Here is a 24,462-nt window from a genome sequence, read left to right on the forward strand (position 1 = left end):
TTTATATATTTTTCCAATTGTTTTATGCATACGCGATTGTTTAAATGTTTATATAATGCACCATTCATGTAGTGGGCAGTTTATCTCTTAATTACGTTTATTTTTGGTGCAATTATTTTTTTCAGAATGAATATAAGTGGATATGTAGTGTATATACTAGTGTTGGGACAATTAATCTGAATTGGGAATAGAAAAAAATCGTAACTTTTTGGGGTCTCAGAATCAGTATCGGAATTGGAAAAATTTGTGCATATTTTTCAATGCCAAAAACAATTCCTTTAATTATTTTTATTTGATTTTAGTTTAAGAAAAATCTTCCATAATAATAAAATAATATTTGTTGATTTTAAACTACCAGTAAAACTAAAACCTACAGATCATCCCTCCACAAGTGTTTTTACGTTTGAGAAAATATTTAACGTGTGTTTTTATGGTAATCTGGGGAAAATAACTAATTTATAGTTAACTATTTAGAGGTTTATAAAGAATCGGAAATGTTAATTGTATCAAAATCAGAAATTTACTTCGGAATCGTCCCATCACTAGTATATACATGTGTATATCTGTTTAGTATGTATTTTTGAGGAGTGCACAATTTCTGCATGTTGTCATGAATAACTATTTTTTTTTATTTTTTTATTTTTTATTTTTTTACTTTTACAAAGGAGTCGCCGCTTATTAAGGCCCAGACAGCACTCAAAGATTGTATGGTAGTCGTTGGGACAATAGCGTAGTAATCGTTAGTAGTGAAAATTTTTGTATAATTTGGTTATTTAAGGGTATGGTTCAACAAAAATTTGTTTACATTGGACTTGAAAACAACCGCATTGTAGTCAGCTGGAAAGTGGGCCAACAGAACAGTTTCACAGGCAGGCAGTTCAAGAAAAGAAGCTTTGTTTATGGAATCCATATTTAAATTTACTTTGCAGTTTAACCTGCTGTTGTCTTCTGTATTTTTGTAGTATTTTGTTTTTGCTTTGTTATGAAGAATAACCCACAGAAGATTGCCATTAAGAATTTTTTTAGTGTTGCACCATGGATTCAAGTACCAAATGGAAATAGTAAACCAGATACTACAACTTCTCCAAAATGACCAATCTTTATTGAAAAAAAATAAAAAATAAAAAAATAATAATTTATTTAACATTAGTACAATTCTGACTAATAGTGTTGCAATATTTTTGGCATGTGTAGAGGGTAGATATTTACTTGCTACCACTGCAGCAAGATGTGACACAAAGTCGGAAGGTAAGGAGTGTAAAGTCAGCACCCCTAAAGAAGGAGCAGTCTGACCTATCAAAAATTCCCTAGATAGCCCTGTCAGCATTCCTCAGTAAGGGTGCCTCAGGTAGTAAGCAATGAACTTATTCCATCCAAAAGCCGGGTAGCAAGGCCTGGAAGGGGGGAACCTCCTATGTGCTGTCCAGCCAATGTACTTCAGTCTGAGGGAAACTGGCCCAACACCTGTCTGGCTGATTGTCAAGAACGGGTCCTCAACTGGTATTTCGCCTCTGGTTTCTGAACAACTGAAGTAGCGAGGAGACCCACCCTACTCAAATGACGAATGTGTAAAGAGAGATATGACCACAAAGATTTTGATGATTATATTTATCATCATGTTTGATAATAACGGACCAATCAAATATCAGAATCGCTTTATAAAATATAATGAATATTTTTTTTTTTTTTATATATACTCACCTCTTATCAAGGCCGGGAGGTCACTCAAGGATAAAGGTTAATTAGTGTATTGTAATCATTGGGACAAGTAATCATTAGTAGTGGAAATTTAGTATAATTTGATTACTTAAGGGGATGGTCCAACAAGAACCTGTTTACGTTGAACTTGAAGACGACCATATTGTAGTCAGTTGGAAAGCAGGCCAGCATAACAGAGTTCCACAGGCGGGCAGTTCTAGGAAAGAAGCTTTGTTCATGGAATCCACATTTAGGTTTAGGCACGGATTGAGAGTGGGTGAAATTATTGATAGCTAGACGAGTGTTTTTTCTGTGAACGTTTGGTAAAAGAGGGGCAATATGTTGGAGTTCAGACGAGCACTTGCCATGAAAATAACGATAGAGCAGAGACAGGCTAGCAGCATCTCTGCTGTTGGAAAGATGTTGCAGGGAAGAGAAAATTACATTTGGTGATATTTTTCCGTTTTGACATGAGAAGACCACTATGTCCTGACTGGATTAATTCTTTACCTGTATTTATATTGACAATTGTTATTTTTTATTTTTTGCTTGGAACTATATTTTAATATTTCAACAATGGCTCTACATTCAAAAGATATTGTTATTATTATTGGAATTCTTTAGCGATGAGCAGTTTATACATTTACTTATTTATTTGCGGACTATTATCCTCATCTTTTAGTTATTGTTTCAGCCAACTATTCCTCTGGCCTTCATCAGGTGATAAATCACGACAGGATAGGAATGTTGAGTCTTGTAACTGTATCCTCAGCAATTACTGCCTTCCATAGTTGTTGTTGTCTCACCACGTTTTTGGCTTAGAATATAACCCTCTGTCCGGCTTTGGGTACGATTGAAACTGCTATCTTCAAACAATGCTCACCTGGAATCATAGAGATTCAACGTCTCTATCCACTGCGTCACGTTATTGTTTTTACAATTAGCAAAAGTAGTTTTATTAGTAGTATCAACATTATTAAATCTATACACACAACTGACATCTGAAAAGTTTAATACTGTTGAGTATTTTAGGAGCCTATGAGTGGTCAATACGTACCGGCAACCAAAAAAAAAAAAATCCTCAATTATAACAAGAATGGCTCTATTTACAAAATATTGAGTATTTTAATCTTACAAAAAAACTTATAAAAAATCACTCCTAATTCATGACTTATATAAAATGTATTTTGTGCCTAAGTACATTTTTTTTTTTACATGGTAGTCACCACGTATCAAGGCCCGGAAGCCACTCAGGCATAAGGGTTATTGAGTGCACAGTAATCAATGGGATAGTATCTTAGTAATCGTTAGTATTGGAGATTTGATAAAGTGTCTTAAGGGGGCGATTCATCAGGAATTTGCTTATGTTGGACTTGAAGACATCCAAGTTGTAGTCAGGTGTGAAACAGGCAAACGGAAGAGAATTCCACAGGCGTGCACTTCTAAGAAAGAAGCTTTGTTCATGGAATCTACGGCAGGATAGGCTGTTTTCAGTAGCTCCTACCCATATGTGGCAGCAGTACTCCATCCCTGGACGTACCTGGCTTTTATATAGATAGACAATTGCATCAGCAGTGAGATATAATCTGGAGCGGTAGAAGGATCCTACAATTTTTCCAGCGACCTTGGCAACAGACTTGATGTACATGTTCCATTTCAGATCAGGAGTACAAGGAGTGTGCAATAAGTAATGCCCCTGACCCACTTCCAGTTGTCTGATCTAGCTGAAATTTTGCATGTGCAATAATTTATATCTCTACGGGTAATGTGGCAAATTACAGCTCTGAACTAATTGTGGTTTCTGTTTTACAGGTGTTTGAACTGAGTCAGGTGTGAAATGGAGCCTGTTGAATGTCGAGCAGTGATCCGTTTTTTGTATTTGAAAGGATACACACCACAGGAGACTTTTAATGAAATGAAAGAAACTTATGGTGATAATGCCCCATCATATGATCTTGTAAAACGCTGGCATCGTGAATTCAAACATGACTGGAAATCTGTGGAAACAGCTCCCAGAACTGGTTGCACCCCCTTCTGCCATTGATAAGGCATCTGTCCATCAAGTTGAGGCTGCTATTTTGGAATATCGACACATTACTATTCGCCAAATAGCCCAAGATGTCAAGATTAGTACAGAGTCTGTGGAAACTATCATTCATGACCATTTGCATATGCATAAAGTGTCTGCCAGATGGATTCCCAGGTTGCTCACACCATTCCAGAAGCAAGAACGTATTGAGTGCTCGAGGATGAATTTGAAGATGTGCCAAGAAGATGAGTCAAAGTTTTTCAAAAGACTGATTACACAGGATGAAACCTGGGTCCATCACTATGATCCAGAGACCAAAGCCCAGTCAATGCAGTGGAAGCACTTGGACTCACCACCTCCAAAGAAGACAAGGGTGCAGCCCTCTGCTGGCAAGGTCATGCTCACAGTCTTCTGGGACCAGGACGGAGTAGTGATGACAGATTTCCTGGAAAAGGGTACCACAATTACAGGAGCCTATTATGCTTCACTTTTAAGGAAATTAAGGGAAGCTATCAAAATCAAGAGGCGGGGCAAGATCAGTAAAGTTACCCTCTTCCTGCAGGACAACACTCCAGTCCATAACTCTCATGTCCCCAGATCAGAAGCACGGGCATGTGGTTATGAAATCCTTCCCCATCCTCCCTACTCTCCTGACCTTGCACCCTCTGACTTTCACTTCTTCCCAGCCATGAAGTTGTTTTTGAAAGGAAAGCGTTTCCCAGATGATGCAGCCTTGATATCTGAAGTCACGTCGTGGTTGGAAAACCAACCTGGGGTGTTCTACAAAAGCGGTCTCCAGAGCTGCATCAAACGATGGGAGAAATGCATAACTCTGAGTGGTTCCTATGTAGAAAAAGACTAATAATTGTGCCAAGTTTCGTTGCTCTACCGCTATGGGAAGTGGGTCAGGGGCATTACTTATTGCACGCCCCTCGTAAAGGTCAATCCCAGAAGCTTGTCAAAACATGGAGCCTCCCCAAAACGAGAGCCATCCATTTCAATTGATGCAGATGGGGATCAGAGCGTTGATGATGTAAAGATAGGAGCTTGGTTTTAGATGCATTAAAAGTAACCAACCACCTCCTCCCCCACTTTTTTACTGTGACTATGTATTGTATTGTAAAGACATAGAAGGGGGTTTGGAGTAAACATGTGTGTCCATATGTATAGCTAAAAGAATACCCGTCCCAGGAAGAGTACAATGAATAACCTGAATAGAACAGGTCAAGATATAATAATACTGAACCATATACCTTGATTCCTTCTTCCAACTTTTGATCAAAGTTTATTAAATGATTTTGATTCTAGAAAAACATTGAAATTTAAGAAATTTTGTTTAAATATCTAATAACTATGGATCAAATTTAATGCACGTCTGAAATATTTGAATTTTCAAATGGAAAATTGTGTTTGTATTATGCCTTCTAAAAATCTTTTTTGAATACTACAAAGAAACTAAAATTTGGGAAATATTTATTAATTGATGTCTTTGATAAAATTTCACAAAAATCAAAGATATCTGAATTTTCACGAAAGGCTTCTACTCTCTCCCCTCCACTTTTGCATAAAGCTAAATTAAACTAAATATATCCCTAATGACTCAACCTTTTGCTTAATATCAATATTCCAAAATTATTAATGATCGGTTAATCAGTTTAGGAGTGAATGCTATACATGCAAATATATAAACGTGTACACATACTTAACTTTATATAGATATTCCTAAGTATGTATATTTTTCCCTACTTTCTTCCTGCTAGGTTTCCATATTTTGTTAATAACCCCCTCCTCCCCGTCCCCTAATGATTTTCTTGGGCAAATAAAAAAAATAAACCTATCCACCAAGTTTTGTTTTGTTTTGTTTGACTAGATAATTCCTGGACAATGGATCCGTCTGCAATCTATTTCTATCCATGTTTGCATTAAAAGCGACACCCATATTGTTTCGCATCGTGTAAACACGATTATAATGGTTGTGACATTGTTTCATTGTGTGCTTTTTGAGACTGTTGGGTTGATTGTATTCCACAGTATATCAAACATGTATACGGCATAATCACGTTGACACACAGGTTCTCCTCAGATCACCGAGGTTAAGCAACATTTAGCCTGGTCAGTACCAGAGGGGTGACCTTTTTTGGGAACACCAGGTGCTGTATGTAGGAGGTTGTCGACACCTCCCTGCAAGAACTTCAGATATCTAATGCTGCTGTTTCCCTTAACCAGGATATATATATGCAACTGGGGATCGCTTGTGAATTTGATATTCCCATTAAACTTCCTCTTATGGGGGAAGCCGGTTCAACCTGTCTAAGGTGAATGCCTCTGACTTTGGCTTTTTTTTTTTCATATATCAAACATAAAAACAAATGTGGACATTCTGCAGTGATGTCTATTTAATTCAACATATTTTATGATGGAAATGCTTATACCTAAACTTTAAAACTTTGATAAACTGACTGAAATGCTGCTTTAGACTTAGAATATCAAACCTGTTGCTTCACGAGGGAAGAGAGATAAAAAAAAAAAAAAAAAATTGTTATCATACGTGGCATTATGACTGACAACCTTCAAATCAACTGGATAATAGATGGAAACCAATTGATGTTGTATACATGACACAATACAGTTCCAAACAATTCCATCCACATGTTCCAGCTTGGTCCTGAACAATTTCGTCTCTGCAATCCGACACAATCACAAACAACTCCATCGAAACCCCACAACATAATCCTGAACAACTCCGTTGAAATAACACGAAACGATCCCAAACAACTCCGTTGAAACGACACAACATGATCCCGAACAACTCCGTCAAAACGATTCAATATGACACATTACCAGAGCAACCTCGGCAGTTACTCGCTAAATAACTCTGATCTTGGCTTTTTATAACCCATGGACGAACTCATTTTCGCCGTAGGTAAGCCTGACTAAGACATCGACACACAAGTCTTGAGCGCTTCTGCGCATGCTTGTCACAAAACCAAAGAAAATATCTTTCATAAGTGTGTACATCCTCTGCCAAAAATGACAAAAAAATGTTTTGCTGGCGTTTACACTAAGACTCCTATTAACATAAAATAACGTCATAATTAGTTACGTTATGAAATAACAAAGAAAACGTCTTTAGCAGTAAAGTTAAAAACAATAGAAAAGAGATAGTTATAATGAGAGAGTGATAATAATAATAATAGCGATAATTTGGTTGCTGATTCTACACTGCTGAGTGTGGTTGAATAAGAGGAGAGAGGTATCGGAAACCTCTCCTACCACCACCAGCATTATCACCACCAATTGTTCAATAGTTGAGGATGAAGATGCTGATCAATCCCATTGACGTGTCAGCGATGGGGACGATGATGACATCTGGTTACCATCGGTATCATAACCATAGTTATAGACTCGAACTGATGTAGTGGTATGGGTATCGCAGTGAAAAATGATGATGGTGGATATTAGTGATAGGAGGAGTAAACAACTACCTTCTCCACTACTTTATTCAAATGTGAGTGTGTCTGTGCTTGAAGAGCTTGGTTGGTTGTTTTACAGCATATCAACCCTTTTCAGGTTATTTAATGCCGAATCCGGTGATTTTGAATAAAAATTTTTTAATAGAATATGTTTTTTGCAAGTCAGTTTCTATTTAAGCCATCGTTGGTACCCTAACAGGTACTACCATCCGGGTCAGAGTGGACCTGGGAGCTATGGCAATTAAAGGGTGGCTCCACACTCCCTAGAGCCTGCAAGCTGGGGCCTCACTATCGGATATAGTTTAAGGTCATATCCAGGACCTTGAAGAGCTTGCATATCTAGCAACACTAATGAGCTGTAATACAGCAAAACAATATTCCTATGATTAATATATGTGTGTGCATCCTCTGATGACAAAAAAAAATGATGCTGTGTTAGGGTTTGCATTAATTTTCATGTTCACCGATTGAAATGTTATTCTATATGAATTTAAAAAAAAAAAAAAAAAGGCAAACGTCTCAAACTGGGAAGTTTTAAAAACAAAGAAAGAAAAACATGTAGAAAGAAGAAAAGAAAAAAAGAAAATGTCTTAATTTTAAACAGTGGCGAAGAGGTTGACAAACTTTCTATTTGATTTCTCCCTTCTTGAAATGGCTTTGTCCAGCATTTTTTTGACTTGCGAAGTTTTGTGTGATGGGGCGATTATGTTTAAGTGTGTGTGTGTGTGTGTGTACGCACTAATACGGAGATGATTTGGGAACAGCATATATTTTCAAAAAATAAAGGAATCATTTTTGGCAAAGGAAAAGATGCACAAATTTTCCGATTCTGATACCAATTCCTATATCCCAAGACATTCCGATTTTTCTGATTCCCAATTCTGATAATCCCCCCAATATTAATATATATATATTACAATATAATTATTCATGGACATGTGTTTCATCATTATGACTCATCAGTATGGCTAGACCTAGCAAAATTATTCTCAATTAGCATTTAGATTTTCACGTAAACGTATCACAGGCAAAAAAATAAATGACATTTACAAAAAATGCTGATTAACTTGGGAATTGGCCCAGTGTTAGAGCTTCAGCCTCCAAAATCTGAGATTCTGGTTTGTATTTTCCAAGGTCTAGCCATGCTGATGAGCCATATAATGCCAAAACATGTGTCCATGGATAATTATATTTTAATATATATTAGTATTAGGATTAACTGGAATCGGAAAAATTGGAACTTTTTGGGATATCAGAATTGGTATCACAATCAGAAAAATTTCTGCATATTTTCTGATGCCAAAAATGATTTTGTTAATTATCTTTGTCTTGTAGTAATAATTGAATAATAAATATTTATTGATTTTAAATTATCAATATTTAAAATTTATAGATTATCCCCACAAATGTAATTTTGTAGAAAATATATGTGTATTCGACACATTTTTATGGTAATCAGGCAAAAAATAGTAATTGTGTTCTGAGATGACCGTTTAGATATCCACAGTAGAATGGGCTTGTCTAAATCCAGACTGTTGGTCAGAATTGGTTTGGCATTAATGAGGTGGTAGACCTATGTATAAAGATTGGTTAATAATTTAAAGATTTTAGCAAAAAGTTGGAGGAGACTGATAGTGATAATTTGTTGTTGATCATTTTTTTTTTTTTTCACCAAAATCTTGAACACTGGTACACTAAAGATAGTTTTCCAGCTATCAGGGAAGCAAGATTTGGGAAAACATTTGTTGTAGAGCTTGCAGATGACAGGATTCAACTCAGCAGAGTATTTCTTTAAGACTATAGCAAGGATGAGATCAGGCTTACATGCTTTAGAGACGTGAATATATTTTTTATTATCAGACTTATGAACTGTTCTGTGCAGTCCTAGGAGATTCACCCTTCCAGTCATTACCTTCTATCTAAGAAGAGGTTAGTTTATTGCTTATTGGGGAATGCCGACGAGGCTACTTTAGCATTTTTTTTTTTTTTTTTTTGTAGGACAAAGTGCACTTATCCTAATGCACTGGCGTCTCAAAACAATACCTCCTGTGCCTAATCCCCCTTGGAGAGGAAGCAAATAAAAATAATCTCTGTATTTTTTAGATTTCAAAGCAAATCTCCATCCAATCAAATTAATGGTTTGAAGTGAAAGTCGGTCAAAATTTTACTTCTGAATGGACACACACACACACACACACACACACACACACACACACTCCCCTCCGGCGTCCATTTTGGCTTCTGGATATTATATCAAAATGTCTTTAGGCAATAGGTAGGAGGGGAGTGGGAGAGTCTAAGTTTGTCAACAGAGTTCAACTAGTTCAAAATGATTGAAAACCAACAGTAATGCTATAAAGTTTCAGCCGAGAGCAATGGCTGCTGTTTTCTAGTTTAATAAGCATCTTGTCAACAACTTTATTGTTTGAGTATAAAATTAGCCCATCTGATGGTGGTGGTGGTGGTGGTGGTGGTGGAGGAGCATACAAACAAGGTCAGTGGTGTTAATAAGGATTCTGCCTCCTGACCATTATTTCCTGGCTAGCTGGTAACACTAGACAAGAAACCTTTTGTAGGTAAAATAACTTCTGCTCAAGGCGAAAACTCCCTTCTCAATGACAGTAAAGAAGAGACACACTTCCTTTTTTTTATTGTTTACAGTCCAGAAAGAAAAAAAAAATCCCTCCAAAAAACAAGGACTCTATTCTTGTGAAGAGGAAGTGGAGATTAAAACCTAACTGACCTGCTTAATAAAATAGTAGCGATCTTGTCTTTACTTTTATCTATAAGGTAAGACTGTCTCTTTGGTCATTACTCAGCAGTAGTGAAAAGGTTTAAAACTAAATTTTGTTATAGTCAGCTAACGAACTTCCTAACTTCCGGCGTAGTACTACCAGAAGCGATGACAAGGCAAATCAGTTCCTTCGGGTTTTTTTTTTTTTTTTTTTTTCTCTCTCTCTAACGCCTATATCTCCCCTGCGCATGTACTTTTTAAACTACGTTTTTCTGATCTCTCTTTTTCTTTTTTTTTCTTTTTTTTTCTTTTTTTTTTTTTAAATTTATTTAATATTCATTGAAAAGTTTTTCGGTCTTATTTTAATTAAGAGTTATTGAAATTAGTGTTCCTTTTTAAAGAATTATTGAAAACACTTTTCAAAACATTTTAAAACTATTTTGGTAATATTATATATTGGATGCGTTTTTTTTTTTATGATGTTTGAAATTTTGTTATTTTGATTTCAATAATTTTATTTTTATACTTACATAAACATATTTATTATATGAATTAGAATGTTTTGGCATTTTGATCCTTGGGGAACATAGGGCCGCAACGATGTTCCTTCAACGGACCCGGTTCTGGCTGGTCCTCTTCAGTTCGGCCTATGCCATTCCGACAGCCCTGGTCTCAGCCTCAATACTTCTTTTCCATATCTGCCTTGGGTGACCAATTTTACACTTGCACCGTGGGATCCATTCAAGAGCCTGCCTGGTGATGTAGGATGCAGGCTTCCGCAAGGTGTGGCCAATCCAGTTCCATTTTCATTTTTGATCTTTATCTCGATTGGGGTTTGGTTGGTTTTGTCCTACAGTTGTTCATTGGAGATGGAGTCTGTGGTCATTTGATGTTTAGGATGTTTCTGAGACATCTGTTGGTGAATGTCCGGAGTTTGTGCGTGTTGGTCTTGGTCACTCTCCACGTTTCTTAGCCACAGAGTAGAACCGACTTCACATTAGAGTTGAAAATTCAGATCTTATTCTGGAGTGAGAGGGTTGTTGTTCTCCAGATTGGTCTTAAGATGCTGAAGGTGTGTCTTGACTTTGCTTATCCAGCGCTTGATGTTCTCATCTGTTCCTCTATCCCTGCTGACAACATTGCACAGGTAATATAAATTCAAATAAAAAAACTTATACTTTTAAAATTAAAAAAAACGACTTATTTTTTATAATTTCATTAGCATATTTCTTATAAAAACTTATTTTTTAAATTTTATTATTAAAAGTGCAAATAAAGACTAATTCTGTCATTTTTATCTGTATAATTTTAATTTTTATTGTATAATTTTAATTTTTATTGTATACTTTTCAATAGTGTTCTTTTCTTATATTTTATTTCAATAGATCACTTCACAATAGAAATACTGAAGAACAATAAAAATTAAGGAACTGAATTGTCTTCCCACTACTACCGGTAGCACTATGTCGGAAGTTAGGAAGACGTTAGCTGACTATAACCCTTAATTCTCTCGAAATTCAATTTATAGTTTTATGGCGTGGTCCCTGACTTGAGTAGAGGCCATTTTTGGTGGAGAGCATCTTTGGATATAACGGAGTACCTCATCAACATTTAATATGAATTGCGGATAAAAGTTATTGTTTAAACTGACAGAATAAAGCGAACGGAATATAAACGGCACATGCACATAAAAATGGAAATAAATAAAACATTAAGAGAATAGAAGGGCTGCTGAATAACAAGTGCTACTAAAACATTAAGTTTTATAAACGAAAAATAGAGAAAAACGAAATTTTAGAAGAAAACATTTTTTACAAGAAATTATATAAAAGTTATTTCCATGTTAGTAAATGTTTATGGTATAAACTTGTGTTTGAAGAAAGTTGGGTTCACAATAACAAGTCAAAACGTTCATAGTGTGCATATATGCATATATATGCAATATGTATGTGAGTATTTGGCAGCGTGGCATTGATTATGTGTGTGGGGGGTTTACCTTGTTCTTGTTAGTGCTTGTATAGATGTGCGTGAATTGAAGGCTGGTACTTGAATCAGTGAGGCCTCTTTTTTTTTCCAACTTACCTTGTCACCCAGGTGGGGAGGGGGCGTGAGGGAAGGGGTTGTAGAGAATGCATTCTTAGGGGATCCTGATCAAAGTGCTAGAGAGAAACTCATTTTGTTGACCAGGTATTATAGGAATTTTCAAGTTTGCGCTAGTTTATTATTTTCACATAATCATGTTACATAGTAAGAGGGTAACTAATTCTGAAATCACTATCAATAATTCCCCCCACTCTTTATCTATGCCTAAACCTAAACATAGATTCCATGAACAAAGCTTCCTTCTTAGAACTGCATGCCTGTAGAATTGTTTTACTGCTTTCCAGCTGACTACAATATGGTTGTCTTCAAGTCCAACATAAACAAGTTCTTGATGAGCCGTTCTATTTAAGTTAACAAATTTACCGAAATTCCATTACTAACGATTACTATATTGTCCAATTGACTATTGTACACTCTTAACCCTTATACTCGAGTTGTCTCTGGGCCTTGATAAGAAAATTCGAGCCATGCCACCGTTTTTCATTAAGAGAACCAATTTCGAAGCCTAATCTGACCCAATCCTCATCTGGTTAGATATTTTCAGTTTTCACTCCAAAAATTGAAAGCGTTTCAATTTTTCCAAGCAGATTACCACTAGATATCATGTTTGTTTACAAAAAAAATGAGTTTATTTAAAAATAGAGACGATCAATAAGAGTGAAAATTGTTTTATCTGAAAATAACTCTGATTAAAAAAGTAAATATAAAAAGTTAGCCGTATCTGTTCTTAGTGAAATTTTCAGTATTTATTAAATTATTTTTCATATAAGCATAGCTTATCCTATTCACGAAACAATCTACAGCAACTTCACATCAGCAACTTCCGGCTGCTTACATAAGCTGCCGGAAGTTGTTGAAATGGTTAATCAATCAGTTGTCAGAAGACAACAAGTTTCAATGAAAGCATGAAATTTATTAAGTTCAAAATAGCATTTTCTCTTGGTTTGTCATGCTTAAGTTTAAAATAGGTTGCTAGAAGTCTTAGGGAAAAAATGATTAGAGTAGAAGCCTTTCTGACATCTAGGAACCTCTGCAGTGAAACAAACCTTTACATTGGGGAGAGTATGGCTTGCTATAGAACTTCTGTGTGGGAACGTGTATCAAAACACGCCTTGTGCCTTTCAGTTATCTCATTTGCATACTGTTCAGCAGGAAGAGAAAAATATTACTCCATGGGGTGTAACTAATGCCATCTTTGATGGCTTTCCAATCAGCCTTTTCGACATATGTTATTTTTAGCAATGGCTATTCAGCTTGGCAGCAAGAATTAATAGTGATATCTACCAATATCACAAGGTGATCAGCATTTCCGAGTGGACTGTGGGAATTTGTTACACAGTCTTTGAGGAATGAAGTTAGGAAGCATTAAAAGTGTAGATCGAATGAACGTAGCATAAGAATGGATGCATTCTTAGTGTCTTTTTTGTTATTGTTGTTTTTTCTTTGTTTTTGGTTTTCTTGCAAATGAGTGTCCATTTGGCACCAAACTGATGAGCATTCCAACAAAACGGTCAAGCGGCAAACAATTAAAAAGTCTGCCAAATCAAGAAATAGCCCGCTTGAAAAGTTGCCAGTTTTCTGGTAAACTTACTTTTCTTCAAGCAAAATGAAATACCGTTTCAACTGGAATTACATGTGTAAAATAAACATTATCCGTTAAATAATGTGTTTCATCTATTTTTCACTTGTGAAAGGTTTCTGGAAGGAGATGGATGAAATAAACCTGATGCTCTTAGAACTCGTAATGGTCGCTTTAGTATTTAAAGGCACCATTTTTTAATTGGTTCCGCTTTTTAAAAGGATCTACTTACACTGACTTTGAAAAAAGCCGATTCTCAAACTCTATTTTTTTCTGTTTCTCTCATCAACCAAACCTGCATTCCAGCCGACCTCGCCCAGCAAAACATAAAATACCAACTTTTCTTCATTTAATTGTATACAATGAATAGTTTACAACAGCTATTATGATTCAGCATTAAATAATCTAAAATGGGTTGATATGCCATAAAAGAATCTGTTCTCTGTCTCCACAAATTTGCTATCGGATCCTGTATGGAGTATTGTTGCCATATTTGGGCTGGTGAATCTCTCTCAATTGAAGCTTCTTGATAAATTGCAGAAATGTAACTGTAATTTGATTGGTCCTACTTTTTCTTCTTTTCTGCAACCTCTTTTTCACAGATGTGATGTTGCTAGTCTCAGTCTTTTCTGTAAATATCATTATGGCATGTGTTCTTCAGAATTATCTGATATATTCCCTGCTTTCTTTGTTCCAGCTCGTTTGACTCATTGGTCTAGTGGTCTCTATCAATTCACTGTTTTCATACTTCATTGTAATACATTTTCCTATTCTTATAGTTTCTTTCCAAGGACCACAGGCTTGTGGAACTCTCTTCCTGCTGACTGTTTTCCTCCTATCTATAACCTTGAACTTTTCAAGACTAAAGTCAGTAGGCATCTCCTATCTTTTCGATAATCATCCTTCGTTTTTGTAAGCTCCTTGCATCAAGTTGCTTTACGTCTTGTCTGGAGCGATTTTCATAAGATAAAAAAATGACAACTACGTTGATCTCCTCCTTCTTCATGATCTCCTGACTCCCACATTGTTGCCAATATTCTGTTCATGTTTTTTTGTTTTGTCAGCAAACAAGACATCAAGAAGTGAGAATGTTCGTTAATATTCACGCAATTTGTTTTCTTAACATTTTTACCAGACAATTTTTTTTTTTAATTACTTTTTTGTATTCACTTTTGACTGCATCTTTCTATCCCAACCCTGTTGATTCAACAACGTCGACCACCTGTGTCAGCAGCCGTGAAACATTATCCTCTTCAAAATCCCACATTCCACACGCAAATGCACCTATGTGTTCTAAATGTGACTTCATAAATCCTTTTGAGCTCTTTTGAATTTGAGAACAAGGATATATTTATGGAGCCGACATGACATGAATTTTTCATTGGTTATGCATTTTGATATGCAAGATATTTTCAAAAGATTTGTCATCATTTGTAATGTAAATATCACAGAAACTACTTAGTCAAGGCAAGAGGTATAAATTAGGAGGAGGAAGTCGTCTATTTACGCAGGAGTCGGAGGTACTAAAACAAATACACTTATGTATCCTAAGTAAAACATTCGCAACAAACATTCGTCTTGCTACAACATCTATGCCTAAAACTAAACAAAAATTCCACGAGAAAAGTTTATTTCCTAGAACTACCCACCCATCAGACACAATACTGTAGCACTGCTTTCCAGCTGATTATAACATAATCGTTTCCAAGTCTAATGTAAACAAGTTTTTATTAAGCCATTCTATTAAATAATTAAACTCTACTCAAGTTCTGCCATCACGGTGTTGTTTCACCGGCCAAGTGATACTCATTAACCTTTATCTTTGACACGCCTTCGGGCCTTGGTAAGCGGGGACTAGTTAAAAAAATAAATAAATAAACACTTCTGAATAATCTTGTTTGCTTGTTTTTTTTTTTTGTTTTTTTTTTACATTTTCATCCCAAACAAGGCGCATTGCCACTTTGGTTTAGGGGGCTACTATCCGGCGCAGCAACTACTGGGGCACTATGTTGGGATTTGGGAAGCAAGATGTCGGTTCACGTTGCACTTGAACTTCTGCGTGTCAGTACAGTTGGGGAAGCAGGAACTTGGAATGGAATTCCAGAGTCTAGCGGTTCTAGGGAAGAAACTACTGGAGTAGAAAGATCTTTTACATCTGGGGATCTCTACTGTGTGGGGGTGGGATTTAGCTGCCTGTCGGGTTTGTTGGGGGTGTCTACGTCGTGGGGGCACAAGTGTCTGCAGTTCGTCAGAGCATTCACCATTGTTTTCACTGTGAAGGATTTTGAGGGTGGAAGGAAGGGCAAATGGCAGGACGAGTGGTAGGGAGAGGGGAATATGTGGAGCCTCATAAATGAGGACTAGAAGGATGACATAAATAAATGAGATTTAATCTATAATATAAATTGCAGTTGTCTGTATGTTCAGCTAAAAATCGAAAATTACAAAACAAACAGCCAGAAAGTTGGCATATTCTTGATCAACATTAAGCGGAATGAATAAGATCTAAAATTGGAAAAAATATTAATTCTTTGGGGTACTCAAAGTTACATTAGGGATGGGGTAGGGAAGGGCTTGACCTTTCAGTCATTTTAAAGGAAAGTAGTTTTATCTATTTATTTTATTTTTTTTTTATCAAGGAATTGATTCCCTTCTGCTGATCCATACCTCCAGAAACCTAGATCAAGCAAAGTTGTATGTGTGTATATGTCCCACTAGAGAGGAATAGGTTGGAGAGATGGAGGTGGAAGAGAGAAGGACAAAGAGGCAACCAGAGAGGTAGAGAGATAAGTCTTAATAAAAATATTTATATTTTTTGCACCGGGCAACGTTGGGTAGCCTTGCTAGTTGACAATAAAAGAACACTTGTAATTACAGAAAATTGTAAAAATGGTAATATATAGTTCAGGGCTAGGAGTAGAAATATACAGAGGTACTCTTTCATTATTATTGGATGACCCCCAAATGAGGCTTCTAATCTATATAAATAAAACAATGGATGGATATTAATCCATAACTGCATCAAACCCATATTAATCCATAACTGCATCAAACCCATATTAATCCATAACTGCATCAAACCCATATTAATCCATAACTGCATCAAACCCATATTAATCCATAACTGCATCAAACCCATATTAATCCATAACTGGATCAAACAGATACCATAATTCCTAGTTCAATGCATCTTATCATAACAAAGATCCATAACAGAATGTCAGTCAGATCAGCTAAGTAGTTCCCCCTCCCCACCAAAAAAGGTGGAATGGACAGACAGACTAAAAAAGAAAAAATATAATCTATATAATTATAAAACTGTGGATCATCCGACCCCCTATGCTTGCATCTTGTCTCTCAAAAACATTGTTGTCATGGAACCCATTTTGTATTTAATAAAATTCACACTCCTTCCACAGTCCAACAAATAAACTTCAGTCTTTATTTAAATTGTAGACATAGTTTCAATCATGAAACAATATTTTATGTTTTGGTTTCGGTTTCGATTCTAGCTGATGGCACTCAAATTATACTTTTTACTGTTGAAATCCTGGCTGTATATTGAATACAGTATGATATGAAATAATTGATTACAATAATAAATACGAAATCTGCATTAATTAAAATGTCATACTTAAGTGTATTTTATGCCGGGCAACGCCGGGCGCCCCTGCTAGTATATATTAAAGCTAAGATATAAAAGATTCAAATTCTTCACGAATTTATCTATAAAACCTTCATGTCATGCAAGTTGCAGCAATTATTCCTAAAATTCTTTATTAAACTGTGGATAATTATTGTAAAGGATTGGATTAACATCGGATTATTGCTTGAATCTTCTTATGGGTCTTTAATAATCACAGATTAGTCTGGCATAAGGCCATGAGATATTTATATCAAATAAAGTTGGATGCTGCCTCTTTGCTTTGAAAAATCAGCATTGTGTTTGTTTGTTTGTTTGTTTGTTTGTTTGCTCTTATCTAAATTTGAATATTGCTCTTTAGTGCTGAAATGAAATCTGAAATTTAGTCAGCTTAAAAAAATCTTTTTATACATTAGTAAATAAAAAAAATTTATTTCTAGCCCAAAGAAAAAGGGTGACTGAAATAGAAAATGACTTAAAGTGTCAAAAGGTAATCTCATTCTTACACACCGCCCTCGAGATTCTTCGGTCTCTCTGTAAAATGGTTTGTCATAACAAACCTGACATAAGGCTGCTGTACAAGTAAACTTTGACTAAATATTCAGTTAACATAGTATTTTTAAGCTTTGATATAACAGGAGCACATTCGAAACAAATGTTTCTGTTTAGAGCACAATTTAACCATAATACTGGACTTTTGCATTTAAAACTTTAATTCCAGCCGTTGAAAATAATTTTATAAAATTAACAGTAGGCAGTGTAGTGCAAACTACAATATATTTTGGACTACGTCACTGCGGTGCACCACGATGTGTTCCCGACTAGAGCAGACAATTGATATAATGTATGTATATTTAGGCAGCATTTTTTCTCTTAAGCATATTTCATGAAATAAAATAGATGTTTTTTAGTCTATTAATTCTATTAGTTATACTTCTAGTATTTCAAATTTTCATTTTATTATTGGTCTGTTCAAGTATAGATGTGCTGTCAAGTAAACTCTTCCTAAATTGTTCCAATAATAAAAACGACAAAACCTACTGTCAATAAAATAAACTGTATCAATAATAGTGACACCCTGAAATGTTTGTAAAGTTATTAAAATAATTAACCAATGAAAAAAATATATACACTCTAGAAGTGTGAGCCATTTTGAGTTTCAGATGGTTCGCTGTTACACACAAGTCCTGGGAGGTGACTTGTTTGTAGTAGACAGTTCCACAGAACAAAATATTCTTACCATGTCGAGACGGAAAAAAACATGTGAAATTGCTCCAGTAAAGGTTTAATATTTATGAAGCAATTCTGGTTTCTGATTGGTTGGTAGCAGAACGTGAATTAATTTGATTCGTCAGTTCTTAGCACCATCGTTTATAAATAGGATCGTCCGACTGTGTGGGATCATACCCCATTATACGTCCAGTGTGATGGGATGTGTCTCCTAGCGGCTTCGGCTACAGGGAGACAGGGTAGTACACGTCAAGGATTCGTCACTTGACACTCAGCCCAACAGGTGAGGGGCCGGGAACCGGCCCAGCACCTGTTGGACTGAGGTACACCGCCTGGGTAATACCTAGGAGGTCTACCCTCCCAGGCCTTGCCACCGGGCTTTCCGGTGGGGCAAGTTTATTGCTTGCTGCCTGAAGCGCCCCGACCAGGGAATGCCAACGGGGTTACTCAGGCAATTTTTAAAATTGCAGGAGTACCCCTCCTTTAGGGGAGCCTGCGGGGTTCCCACTTTCCAGGCCTTGTGCCAAATATTGCCGATGTGGGCGGCAATTAAATAACTACCCCATTAATACAACCAAAATATTGCGACATACACGTTATATTAAAAACAAAATTATATAAATTTTTCAAAATCAGTTAGATTAATCTATCTCTGACTTTGAATCCAAAAAAATTGGAAACTACTCGCACTTATGACAAATATGGCGATTATATCAGCCAGTTTCTGCGAGAAGTGAAGACCATTATTTGGTATTTGGAAAGGATCAAAAATAGAATTAAATAAAAAAAAAAGTCCATTTTTTTTATTTAATGAAATATATTTCAAAAGTTAATAAAAAAAATACTTAGGTGCGCTCAGCTAGAATCGAAACCGAAATATTTAGCGTTTGAGCTATTGACAAATAGATAAGAAAGATTTAAAATTAAACCACTTCAAGCTATGAATTTGCGCATAACGAATTTGTATGAGATTACTGAAGTAAAACGTAAAACAAAAACACTGAAAGAATAATGTCGTCATAAAAATGCAGAGACATGATGGGTGACATTGCAGTTAATTTATAAAAAATTATTTTAATTGAAAAGTATATCACCGTTTTATGTTTGAAAACAATATATGTGAGCTTGACAAAAATACTATGAAAGGATTTTTCAACTATGATTAATTCACTCGTCAGATATTTGTTGGCATTGGACTTGAAAACGAGCATGTTGCAGTCCGTAGGGAAACAGTCTTGTGGTAACATGCTTTGCGAGTTGAAAGTTTTAGAGGTAGAGGAAAGTCTTGATTGAACACTTGGATGTCTGTGTATCTCATATTAAGTGTTAGCCCCAGAAAAGGGCTCTTCAATTTTTGAGAACATGCTGAAGAAAAATTAAAACAAAGAGTGGAAGAATGTCACCATGTAAGCAGACACATCACTGACGACATTGTAGTCTTATTTATGAAAGTTAGTTTTAATGAAAAAGTATGTGATTATTTATTAATTTATTGCGGACTATTATCCTCATCTTTCTTCACAACGTTTCAGCCAACTATTCCTTCGTCAGGTGGTAACCACGACGGAGATAGGAACTCTGAATCTCCCAACTGCATTCTCAGCAATTACTGCCATCCATAGTTGTTGTCGTCTCACCACGTTTTGGCCAAGTAAGCCTCTGGCCGGCTTCGTGAAACAACAACTAAGAAAGATGAGGATAATAGTCCGCAATAGGATGCAAGAGAGCCTTCTACTCCAGTAGTTTCTTCCCCAGAACTGCTAGACTTTGGAATTCCCTTCTGGATCCCTGCTTCCCTGACTGTACTGACATGCAGAAGTTCAAGTGTAACGTGAACCGACATCTTTCTGCCCAACTTCCTACACAGTACCCCTGATGTTTATGTCCCTGATAGTAGCCCCCTACAACAAAGTGGCAATATGCCTTGTTTGGGGTGAAAATGCAATAAAAAAAAAAAAATTAAAAATTAATAAATAATACTAATCTCAATAATGAATTCCGATTGAATAATATATATGCCATTCAGTACGGATCCGACCATGGAAGATCAGATAACAAATAAACGTGGATTTATAAGACCAAAAAATCCAACCTTGATCGCCCTTCGGGGCCCGTGGCAGAGTGGATAGAGATGTTAAATTTCCACGGTTCCAGGTGAGAAGTGTCTGAAGATAGCGGTTTCAATCCTACCCAAAGCCGGCCAGAGGTTTACTTGGCCAATAAACGTGGTGAGACGACAACAACTATGGATGGCAATAATTGCTGAGAATAACGTTAGGAGATTTGGAGTTTTTATCTTGTCGCGGTTACCACCTGACGAAGGCTAGAAGAATAGTTGGCCGAAACATCATGAAACAACAACTAAAAAAGATGAAGATAATAGTCCGCAATAAATTAATAAATAATACTCATTTCAAGAATGAATTCCAATTAAATAATATTAGTTGTGGTCATTGTTTTATTATGTTTCAAAACACTGTATTGTAGCTTTACAAAAAGTTGACATAGAATTCAAAATTGTAAAAATGGACTTGAAAATCTGTGCAATTTTATTGCCATATGTTCATAAAAATCGGCACTAATGCACTTTAACTAACCGGAAGTAGTTTGTGTTTTCATTTTTAGAAGAGTTCTAATATGGTTGTCTTCAAGTTCAATGCAATCAAGTTCTTGTTGAGCCATCCTCTTAAATAATCCAATTCTACCCAATTTTTATCACTACTGATCATTATGGTGTTGTCGAACTGACCACCTAACACTCATTAACCCTTATCCTCGAGTGGCATCCGAGCCTTGATAAGTGGAGACTCCCTAAAAACAAAGACTAAGATATTACTTTATCAGAAAATAAATGGTATTTAATCTATCTCATATATATAAAGTTTTTTTACTTTTATCTTTGTAGGTATAAAAATAATTAATAATATCGTACTCAGAAAGCTATAACTGGAACGAGCACCCATTTTTGCAAAGCTGTTCAATCGATGCCTAAAGGAGAAATGCTTATTATCAAGAAGTTATTAGAAAACCTCATTAGTTTGCCCAGTATTTAAAAATGCTAGAGATTGGTCTTCTGCATCTCGGTACAGACCAATTAATCTTCTGTGTGCATTAAGTTGTTTGAATCCATATTAAACAAAAATTGTCAACCACCTCAGCAAAACCAACCTACTCAGTGACAAGCAATATCGTTTCCATTCTGTGAGATCTACAGTTGATGTACTGACTTTAATTTCATATAGGATGGGTGACTCTATCAACAAGGGTTTCCTCTCAAAAGCAATAGCTCTTGACATTTCCAAGACAGAGTTTGGCATAAAAGTCTACTTCACAAGATTTCCAGCAAGAGAATATCTGAAAATGTCTTCTCTACCATCGAATCTTTTCTCTGATAGATTTTTACAAGTAGTCGTTGTTGAGCAGAAGTCCGAAACTCAAAGTATCAACGCTCACGTGCCTCAAGGATCGATCCTGCGCTCAATTCTCTTCAGTGATCCCTCAAATCACATTCTAAGTTCATTCATCGACATATATGCAGACGACACTACCATCTAGGCAACACTTCAAAGACCAACAGCGACTAAGATCTCTTTGAATCTCTCTCTTCCGACATTGAGTATGTGATGCATTGGGACAAAAGGTGGCTGGTTAATTTTAACGCATCAAAAACCAAGCTTCTATCTTTTCACCATAAACGTTTTGATCTCTACTGGCCCTAATTGATACAATTGACTCTTGTTTCAAAGAAGCTCCGTGCTCTGACAAGCTTCTGGGTCTGATCTTCACCTCTGACTTCAAATGGAAGATCTACATCAAATCTGTTGCCAAGATTGACAGAAAAATGGTTGCATTATTCTAGCACTCTGGAAGGTACTTCACTCCTGATGCAATCCTTTACCTGTATAAGAGCCAGATTCGTCCTAAAATGGAGTACTGTTGCTACATCTAACCAGGAGCTGCTCGGACTCTCTTATTCTGCCTTGACAAAGTTCAAAACCGGATTCGAAACCTAGTAGGTGATGTTTTTTTCGCCTCCCTGCAACCTCTTTCCCACAGAAGAAACGTTGCTAGCCTGTTACTGATCTATCGTTATTTTCAAAAGTGCTTGTCTAAGCTTCAGTCTATGCCCCCCCCCAACTTTTGCCAAACTTTCACAAAAAAAACACTCATCTAGCTACAACCACTATTAAGTTTCCCCTACTCCTTATCTGTGCCTAAATCAAAATGCAAATTCCATGAACGCTTCTTTCCTAGAACTAGCTGTCTATAGGACTCTGTTCCACTGGCCTACTTTCCAGCTGACTACAATATAGTTGTCTTCAAGCCCAATGTAAACAAGTTCTTGTTGAGCTGTCCACTTAAATAATCAAATTCTACCCAATTTCCACATTAACAATTACTACACTGTTGTCTAGATTACTACTATACACTAATTAACCCTTATCCTCGAGTTGCCTTCCTTGTAAAAAAAGATTTATATATGTGCGTATGATTCTGCTCTAGTCGGGGACCCATCACAGTGCATCGGAAGGAATTTCCACATGCCTCCCGGTAGTGATTTTGTCCACAATGCATTGTAGCCTACATTGCACTGTAGAAAACCTACTGTTGATTTTATCAAATTATTTTTATGAATAGCGGCTTAAATTAAAGTTTAAAATGCAAAAGTCAAGTGTCATTGTTCGATTGTGCTCTAAACAGAAACATTCATTTTGAACGCGCCCGTCATATCAAAGAAGCTACCGGTTTTATACGTTGGGGCCTTTCAACTTGTACGGTAATAAAACTTCCTAAATGCACTTGTGATGTTAGGCTGTGTAAGGTGTTAACTTTGGTCAAAATCGCCTGTTTTTTTTCTTTCATCAGATTATTTTGATTATCGATACTTATCGAAGACATTCCGATACAAAACCTATCTAAGAACACTGACAAGCACATAAAATACCTTTTGTGTGAAATTAACACGCACACAGTTTCTTATATATAGAGACCTTTGAAATCTACATAAATATTCCTGCCTCGCCCTGCACTTTTATAATTTGTTACACATATAAATTTTACGATTTTTCTCACAGTGGATACAGATGATAACATTAGCAATCTTTTTCTTTCTCTTTAAAATCAGAGAAATTGATAAATTGACTTGCGTTTACACTTGAGAGAAAAAGAAAAGAAGGAAAAAAGACAATCCCTAACTCGTGTGTAATCTTCTCGTCACACAGTTGTCCTGGAGAAATTACCTGAGAAAGCGTCTACCTGTCTCTCGGCCCACTGTGACAAGATACTAGGACAGGGACACTTCTTCTAATGCGACACCGACTACTCATGTTGCTATACTTGCTACACAGTGTCACTAATACCACTGGCACTACCGCTACTACTACCATGGATGACCTTTTCCTTAGACTGTATTGGGTAAGTGGCACACACCTCAACACGAAACTCGTTAAAAAAAAAAAAAAAAAAAAAAGAAATCTTTAAAAACGGGCGCCATATGTTTCAGTTAGAGATGTCCAGAATTCGCTGCGTTCCAATGTTCGATGTAAACACGACTCCTCGCTTATAAAACCATGATCGTTATATTAATAAAATTATACTTGTGCGTCCACTGCACTGAAATAATAACGTTGCTATTTAGAAAGCCATTCTTAATATGAAGATGGAGGGAAGGTGTTTCAAGATCAAAGTGTAGTATCTGTTCAGATGCTGCATTGCTGTGTGCTGCAGTGCTGCAGTGCTGCACTGCACTTCAATTTCTGGTTCTCTGTCAGTGGAGGAGAAATCCTTCACGGCTGAGACAATTTTTATTTTTGTTCCTTTTCTCCACATTAAAAAACGACCCTGGTGTCTAACTCTGTCCCGTGGAAGGCATTGTAAATAGGAACAATTAAAAAAAAAAAAGATATCGTAAAACTTGAATTTAATTTGAACATACTAATAGTATGTTCAAATTAAATTCAAGTTTTACGATAT

The 24,462-nt window shown here is 36.1% G+C and overlaps 1 protein-coding gene across 5 annotated transcripts in view; it reads left to right on the plus strand.

Moving 5' to 3' along the window:
• LOC145248073 (uncharacterized) overlaps positions 1-24,462 on the plus strand; it is a 430,627-nt gene that overhangs the window by 218,794 nt on the left and 187,371 nt on the right. Inside the window, exon 1 of one of the 5 annotated variants that reach the window (XM_080109847.1) lies at positions 23,551-23,904. The exons of 3 other annotated variants lie outside the window; for them this stretch is intronic. In XM_080109847.1, the coding sequence (XP_079965973.1) occupies positions 23,797-23,904 (108 nt within the window). In that variant the 5' untranslated portion in view covers positions 23,551-23,796. Of the gene's footprint in view, positions 1-23,550; positions 23,905-24,462 lie in introns of those variants that run through there. One more of the 5 variants, XM_080109848.1, reaches the window with a different exon arrangement.

This window comes from Euprymna scolopes, chromosome 26 (assembly GCF_053919585.1).
Source record: "Euprymna scolopes isolate OS-2025 chromosome 26, ASM5391958v1, whole genome shotgun sequence".
NCBI classification, from domain to species: domain Eukaryota; kingdom Metazoa; phylum Mollusca; class Cephalopoda; order Sepiida; family Sepiolidae; genus Euprymna; species Euprymna scolopes.